The sequence below is a fragment of the Sorghum bicolor genome, chromosome 6, assembly GCF_000003195.3.
Source record: "Sorghum bicolor cultivar BTx623 chromosome 6, Sorghum_bicolor_NCBIv3, whole genome shotgun sequence".
Taxonomy (NCBI): domain Eukaryota; kingdom Viridiplantae; phylum Streptophyta; class Magnoliopsida; order Poales; family Poaceae; genus Sorghum; species Sorghum bicolor.
This window is the reverse complement of record NC_012875.2, coordinates 51,549,988-51,558,542: the sequence shown is the minus strand read 5'-3', so window position 1 is coordinate 51,558,542 and position 8,555 is coordinate 51,549,988. Positions and strand designations below refer to the sequence as shown.

Genomic DNA, 8,555 nt, shown 5'->3' with positions numbered 1-8,555 from the left:
AACAAGGCTCTAGGGATTGGAGCTCATCTCCACAAAGGGACCACTCGCGGGCCAAGGTCTCTCTTTGCCAAGGGGTCAGGGCCAGGGTCCAGCCTCTTGCCAAAATTCGCTGCTATTCAAGCGAGTTGCTGGAGATGAATTTGTTTGACTCAATCGTCGGGTCCTCTACACCGATATAATCCCAAATGGTGTGGGCTCGAGCTTTCAACGGTAGGACGCGACACACCATGAACGTCCCGGTGACCATAGGCTCGGTAACCATGGCCCTTCAACCACCCAATCGCATCCCGCAGCGACTTGCTCTCATTTGCTTTTGCACTGCTTGGGAGGCTCGCCCACGACTCTAGTGCGTTGCCATCAACACAGTCGACAGAGAACAGGGGCAGCGCCAACCCCACATTAGGAAGATAGAACCACTTCTGGTGCCACCCCTTCTTTGACAATGGGACCACGAGATCGAGGTAGCGCGCCTTCACATTGTTGCAAAGCTAGATGGTGATGGCGCCCACTCAGTTGGGAACACCCTCTGTCTTCATCGCCGATAGCTAGAAAACTCATATCCACAGTACAAAGTAGGGATCGATCCCCAAAAATCACTCGCACAGGGCTACAAAGATGGCGATGTGAAGGACGCTATGCGGGGTTAGATAGTGAGCCGCAGGCTGCAACCCGTAGAAGCGCAGGAGCCCACAGAGAAATGGATGTGCTGGGACGCCCAACCTAGCAAGGTGAAAGGGGATGAAAAGAGAAGGTCGCCGACAGCCCAGGCTTCGGCACCACCTCCATGTAGCCCAGCAACCGCCTGTAAGTGGATTTTGGTGATGTTGACCACATAATTAAAGGTCTAATTGCTTTTTTAAGTGTTTTTAAGGCAAAAATTATGGAGGAGATCCCCATAGCACTTCATTTATAAATTTAAAGGAATTAATATAGTACAAACTTACAATAAGAATTAACTGTAAGCATCTAGTCAAAGACAAAAGGCTAATCTTAGATCATCCTTAAAGTGAAGAGAGTGAAGTAGACACTGTTTTTTGAAGTTTCTAAACCAAATGTCGGCATTGGCTTGACCATTGTTGAACACTCTATCATTTTTTATCTTCTATATCTCCGGAAACAATGACTACTATTTTTATATGAAGAAAGGGGTGTTCTGCTGTTGCCTTGCGTGCACTAGTCTTGGGTATAAATTGAGGCATGTGTTCTACTGCATGCCTATCTTCTCCCACCATCTCTTGGAGAATGACAATCAAAAAATAGGTGATCCAGGTCCTCCCATCTACCCCTGTCGTACATAATGTGCATCATTCTTTGCACATAAATTCATCCTTCTAAGCATTGTCTTAGCGTTCATCCTCTTGACTAAGACCAGCCTGGCAAAAAACTTAAGGCCTTGTTTAGTTCTCAAAATTTTTTGCTTTGGGCTACTATAGCATTTTCGTTTTTAATTTGGCAAATGTTGTCCGATCATGGACTAATAGGCTCAAAAAATTAATCTCGCGATTTACAGACAAACTGTGCAATTAGTTTTTGTTTTCGTTTATATTTAATGCTCCATACATGTGCCGCAAGATTTGATGTGACGGGAAATCTTAAAAAAAAATTTGATTTTTGGGGTGAACTAAACAAAGCCTAACTCTTGGTGTGCATTTGGATTTTTAGAGCCAGAAGAAGACTAGATGTGCTGGCAAGCTTTGGAAGATAGAAAATTTTGATTTAGGCCTTGTGTAGTTCCACCCAAAATTCAATTTTTTTAAAAATTCTCCGTCACATCGAATTTTGCGGTATATATATGGAGCATGAAATATAGATAAAAAAGATAACTAATTATACAGACTATAGTTTGCGTGACGAATCTTTTAAGCCTAGTTAGTCTATGTTTGAACAGTAATTACCAAATACAAATGAAAGTGCTACAGTACCCAAAAACTTTTCACCTATGAAACTAAACAAGACCTTAGGTCAAAAGTAAAGTGATCTATAGTTTAGAACGGACGAAATATTGCAAACTATAACCTTCTTATGTCTAAAACGGGGTAAGTACTGTTTATACACTCCTAACTGGTGATTTCTTTCAATGTACTCATTTCCTATTTTCTCCCTTTATTCTTTTGATGAAGGTGTTGACCAAATCGTCTGATCTTACAACGAGAAGAGCCCATTCCACCAAATGTTTACACTCATGGACCCCTAGATAGTTGAATCGGTGATGATGCCGACAAATTTGTTTGTGTGGTCCTAAAGACACACAGTTCAGAGGCGTCAGCATCAACACTGCAATGCAGTCTTCCTTTTGTATTTTTTAATGAATATTTTTTTTAAAAAAAAAATGCAGATGCAGATGCTTCCATGCTCGGCATAATAATTTTGCGCTAATTACCTTCGTCAAGCAGTCTAGTTGACCTCCCATGTTTGTTTGGCATCACATCAAACGATCTCGCGAATCACCATTCCTGGTGCTGCTACGAGACGACCATGAATTATCGCGTCACCTTCGATAGGCATCTCGATCGGATGCCCCTAATATCTCATATCTGACAGACCAAGGTCGTGGGAGGTCGGATCTCCCAGCTCACCGGGAGATTGCTTTTGCCACCGTGGCTGCACCTCCACCGCTAGCAGGATCGGCGCTCGCCATCGAACATTTGAACTGTTGAGTCCAAGGAAATGGGGTACTGGTTTTCTCCAGCAGACCACAAGAAAACGGACGTCATACAGAGTGCACAGACCACACACGACACGTGAAAAGACTAAAGAGCATGTAGCAACGATGCAAAACAGAAAATGGATAAGAAATTTGTTGGACAACCGACAGTTGGGACATCAGATACACATCAGAAATGCACCTGCCAGCCTGAAGCAAGGTCCAAAAGCTTCAGGACTCAAAATTTTTTCATATCTTCCTAGTCCATCAATTACTACTATACCCATGTACCACTAACATCTCAAGCCTGCTATACCAGTACAACGAATTCACCACTCTATGCAACTCTTTTTTGCTTTTCTATTTCTGTAGAACTAAGATTTCTTACAAGAATATATAATAACGGGTAAACATAAAGTAAAAATGAAAAGCTAAACTGGACTCAATGGAGAAAACAGGTGAAAAGATGGCTGGCAAAAGATCCCAAAGATCTAGCTCCAACCGGCCGACGCCCCCTCGTCCTTCCCGGGCTCCATTCTCATATACAATTCCGGGCAAACGAATTCGCCGTACCTTGAGTACCAGGTCGTAGGTTAGTTGAAGTTCGCAAGCAGGTGCACCTAGGAGCAACAAAATCCAACCCCAGACTGCTGTGCAAATCACCCAAACTTTCACCTATCTATACACAAAAATCACCCGTCTTGCTGCAGGGCAGACGCCAAGACCAGGCAGCAGCCTCATAGTTACTATACTCGAGCAGGAAACCCAAAATTCTGAAATGTTCTGATCTGACCTCCCCGGCCTGCCGTGACAATTACAGTTCCCCAGGCTGACCGGCTTGGAGCTTGATCAGCGCCACTGGGAAGACTGGCACTAGAACGAGGGCTCTGCTTTGTTGGCGTCATGAGCTCTTCAGGCCAAGTTGCTCTATCACCGCTGTGATTTGAACTGGTGCTTAGGATATTGCCACTTTGAGGATCATAGGAATCTTGCAGTTTTTCAGGGACAACATGCAGCAGAGAATGCTCCAATACAGAATCCTGCTCGTTGCGCTTCATGGAGTTTGCTCTGGATACTATTGCTGAGCCATTAGATGGCAGTGCAACAGCAACCGTCACATCCTGGCAGTGGAAATGTTCATAGGAATTGGTGACAGTAGCATTCCCCTTGCTTCTGCCTTGTCCAAGGTTATCATCGTTTCTCCATATGTACACATGGGAATCCTCACTTGCTGAGATCACATACCTCCCATTTGCAGCTAAACAGGCTGAAATCTGGCTGTTAGTGTTTCGGAAACCTGAAACAGAAGAGAACAAAGTGAACAGCCATCACACTGGAAACAACTGAGTAGAAAATTTAGCATCATTGCTTCAAGGGGGGGAAAATGCACACTGGACCCATCAACGAGCAGATATAACTGTGTTATCATGTTAAGTGAACAAGAGGACCTATCACCTCAACAAAGTGGAGAATGACAGGTTTTGTCACTTTGTCGAAAGCACATGACAGGAGAAACGCGAAAACGCTACATGATCCAATCAATGGAACATGGAAACATGTTACTGGTAAATAGATGATTACTATATGATTTGATTGCTGCCCATCAGTAGATTCTAATACAGGGAAATAAGTTTTTAATGAGCAACCAAAAACAGGTCTTTAAAATGTAATTACGTAAAGAACCAGTCATTTTACTAAATCACTTCTTAGAAGCAGAGAAAAACACTGTGTCAGTACAAAACTATGCCTTGCAAAAACAAATGATGTCATATGCCTACTGATCTTAAAAAAAACTCCCCGACTCAAAATTTGATACCTTTGTACTTGTGAACTAGATTAAGGCCATCAACAACCCTGATTCTTGAATCTGCAGATGTAATAAGGACCTTTGAAGTACTCCCTGGGAGAAACTATTCAAGGAACTATTATTTAGTAAGACAGGAAGCTTAACGATAAAAAATTTACTGTGTACACATCTTGTGAAGTATACACAAATTTGTTTGGGCTAAGCACCTGAAATCCAGTGATTTTCTTCTGACTGGACTTCTTTTTCTTATTTTGCAGGTCAATTTGTTTCTTTCGGAGAAGCTTATTATCTGGTCAGAAAAAGTAAAAGAAAAGGTAAGTCATAGCCGAAGAGAAAACATGAAACCATGATGATATGATGCAAGTGGAGAGGTACCAGATGTATCATAAATATGGCAGCTGCCTTTATTGGAACCAATTATTGCACTCTTCAAAAAAGAAAGAAATATGTCAGACCTTAACATGAAGAAGATATTAGATCAAAGAATTATGTAAGATGGTTAAAACCTGTCCATCTGGGGTATAGCAAACAGCAGTGACCATTTCATGCAAATCTTTCCAATCAACAATTTCACGGTTTTGAATGCTCCATATGCGGACTTTTTCATCCAGTGAACCACTAATGAAGTATCTATCATCAACAGGGTTGAACTGGATGCATGTCACTAGGATACAAGTTCAACAAAAGAAAATTCAGCATGCTGGCAGAGTGACAAAACATTAAGGGCATGGGGCGGGTGACTCTTACCATAGTCACTGTGTGAGAATGTTTTCATACAGGAAGCGCTCGAAATGTGCCACAACTTCACTGTTTTATCCATTGAAGATGAAAGTAAGTACTGCAAAGCATTTCAAAAAGGTATCACTGGAAAATTTTGTAAGGAGTTAATGGAATTTTACCAATCATAGTTCGTATGGAAGCACTGCACTGTCGATGAGCACAGAGTCGATATGTATACAGCATAGAGAGGTATGGAATAGATGTTTTCAGCTGCCAACTTAATACCTAAAAGGAATCCAACAAATGTTATGTGTCTAATCATGTGTTTGTGCTCTTGGAGGCAACTGGTCAGTGGCTAAATGCAACCCCTTCCCTACATAAGCGTGATTAGGGAGGGGTAACTCAAATTTGCAGAACCTGATAAATAGCAGTACACTACTGATGGTTTGATGCAATGTGACTTAGCGCCAGGCCATTGTTCTGACTAGCAGGTTAGAAAATGTGTTTCCTAAGAGACCATAAATTGACACTCCACAACTTGATGTGACATGACTTAGTGCCATGTTTATATGGCCTGGTTCATGATGTTTTACTTAAGTAGTGAGCACTGAACAAACAACACTTTCTACTTGCATTTAGTGTATATAAAAGTTTTAAAAAAATGAACAACACATGATGAGGCAAGATAATCCTATATTTTAGAAGCCCGCACACCTAGTCCAATGAAACATATAATATCTATTTGCTGAATAAACAAGAAAAAGATGGGAATAAACAAGTAGCCTACATTTAGAGCCACAAGAATAAATTATCAAGGCACTGAAAAGTATCATGTTCATGGCAATCTGGGCATTAGTGTTTGGTATATTCTTTTACCATTTTAAGAAAATTTCCTCCAAACGTTTGCCATGGCCTGATAATGGTTATATGCTGATAAAATCACCAATATGTGCATATACAAAAAGGTAAAATAACTTGGAGGAAAAATGCCAAAGGTAGGTAGCAAATAATTGATTATATGCATTACAAGTTACCAATTCAGTCTTTGCAGCTAACTACGCCAGAATGCATTAAAATGGGCAGCTCTAGGTGCTAGGTTATTTCTATCCTAGCATGACTGAACCCAATTACCACAAAGATGGACTGTTGAAATAATGCTTCATAAAAATGTGCCATTAACATTTCTGGAGTAAAACAAATAACAAGAACTAAGCAATTGCTATCTATAATCATTATACTATTTATGGCATGCTTCTAGATTTCAGCATTTATCAGATTACTAAATATCAACTAGAGGAAACTTTAGAACAAACAACATCGCTAGAAATACCTGGGATTTGGACCAGCAGAGATCAAGTACGTCTTCTGAATGCCCCACGAAGGTCCGAATCGGTTTTTCTGACAGCGCAAACACATGCTCTGGCACCATTAGCCGGTCTGAGCTCACAGACCTACGACTACGACCCTCCAAGAACCTTGCCCGACGCTTCTTCTCACAATTGCTCCCATCCACACTGCTGGCCAACGCTAATGTTGGCTCCGGCGAACCATTGCACACCATGGCAACAAGAGGGTTGCACACTCCGTTTTCCTCGCGTTTCCTCTCAAACTCTGACACTTCCCAGACATGGATCACGCAGTCTTCCCCAGCACTCGCGAGGTACCGGCCATCTGGACTAAACCTGATGCTCCAGATGGACCCATTGTGAGCCTGAATCTCCTGGTTCATGAATAGGCCACTGAGCTCCTTGTACGACTTCCCATACTGCCTCACCTTAACGCGTACCGGGCCATGGTGCACGGCTCCGGCGCTGTCCTGGCTGTCATCTGTTGCTGAGCTGGACCGGCGCCCGCCTTTCTCCGAGGACGTGTCCTTGTCGTCGCTGCTGCGGCGGTCGCGGGAGCCGACGACGTTTCGAATGCTCCGAAGCCAGCTGCTATGCCGCCGTTGACGCGTTGCCCCGTTGCTGGAGTCGGAGTTGGACCTCTGGATTGGGGTGGACGAGCCGTTGTTTGAGCCGGAGTTGGCAACATTCTCGCGTCGCATGAGCTCCTGGACGATAGGCGAGCGGCCGACGCAGAGGTCAACAAACTCCTCCATGGTGAGCTGGCGGCCCGTGCCGACCTCGCGGAGCTGGAACTCCTCCTTGACCACGAACTCGCTGCCGTCGTCGAGGTTCCGGATTAGGCACCTCGGGTCGGTCTCCTCCCCTTCGGGCGTGGCCTCGGAGGAGCCCGAAGACGACGCCTGGCGCGACCGCCCGCCCAGCGGGGGCTTGGTCCCTGAGACCGGCACGGCGCCGTCTGATCTGGATCGGGAGATGGGCGAGACCGGCGCCGGGCGGACGGGCCCGTCGTAGGAGACCGATCGGCCCATCTCGAGGCGCGCTAGGGCGGGGTCCCCGGCGAGCCCCATCATCTGGAGCAGCTTCCGGCGCCGCTCCTGCACGGGCGCCGGCTCAGACGTCCACACGTCGAGCGCCGCCGCCGCCGCCGCCGCGGCAGCGGCGGCAGAGGCGGCCCCGTCCCGGCGCCGTCGCGGGCGGTCGTTGTCGTCATCGTCTGAGGCGGAGGTGGAGGAGCAGGAGGAGGAGAGCACGCGGTCCCGCGACTCGTAGAACACCTCCTCCTCCTCCTCCTCCTCCTCTTCCTCCTCCCCGCCGCCGGCGCTCATCTCCGCGCCCGCATTGACCGCCGAGGAAGATGGAGTCGACACGGCGCTGCCGTCCCGCGGATGCAAATTGCCCGGTCGGCGGCAGGCGTCGACGCCGCGGCGTCGACGAGGAGGGAGGAGCGGGAAGCAAAGCGCCCGCGACCGCGCCTGCGCGCAGGTGGCGACAGATCCACCACGGGCACGAGGAGGCCCGCGACCGGTTCGTCGTCGGACGGGCCAATCGCGACGGGTTCCTGCCCCGTGCCGCGCGCCTGCCTGTGCCTGTGCCTTCCCTCGAAAAGTGGTGGTTGGTGCTGGTGCCGTCGTCGTTGTTATTGCGGTGGTGATGCTTGCGCTTGCCACCCCCCTCCCCTCCTCTCCCCCGCTGCGGCTGCGGCTGCGGCTGCGGGCATCGTTGTTGTTGGCGGTGTTTACCAGCGTCTACTGTTTACTGTCGGGTAGGCAGGCGGTACTAATCGGCCCTCCGCCCATGGGGAGGGAAGTGAAGGGAAGGGAAGGGACGTTAAAAACCCGGCGGCCGTGGGACCCAGCCGTCAGCCGGAGCGATCGGGCGCGACAACTTTGGGAAAGGATAACCGCTCCTGCCGTTTCGGGTAAGTGGATTAGTGCCAAGGGGGAATGCCCAGGAAATGGAGTGATGCGGTCAATTTGGCCGTGTTTTGGGCGTTTTAAGAGCATCCTAAAAGATTAGTAAAAAATACTAGCCAAAT

General features: G+C 46.7%; 1 protein-coding gene across 2 annotated transcripts; it reads right to left on the bottom strand.

Moving 5' to 3' along the window:
- LOC8082869 (WD repeat-containing protein 44) lies at positions 2,786-8,308 on the bottom strand. 2 transcript variants are annotated; one of them, XM_021463232.1, is made up of 8 exons: positions 6,502-8,308; positions 5,351-5,456; positions 5,199-5,258; positions 4,958-5,115; positions 4,827-4,878; positions 4,658-4,740; positions 4,461-4,554; positions 2,786-3,941 (listed from the first exon to the last, which is right to left on the bottom strand). In XM_021463232.1, the coding sequence occupies exons 1-8, from the start codon at positions 7,843-7,845 to the stop codon at positions 3,391-3,393; spliced, it is 2,448 nt and encodes an 815-aa protein (XP_021318907.1). In that variant the 5' UTR covers positions 7,846-8,308; the 3' UTR covers positions 2,786-3,390. The 2 variants fall into 2 exon arrangements, with proteins under 2 accessions (XP_021318907.1, XP_002446829.1); XM_002446784.2 differs by lacking the exon at positions 5,351-5,456 and having other exon boundaries at positions 5,199-5,289; positions 6,502-8,304.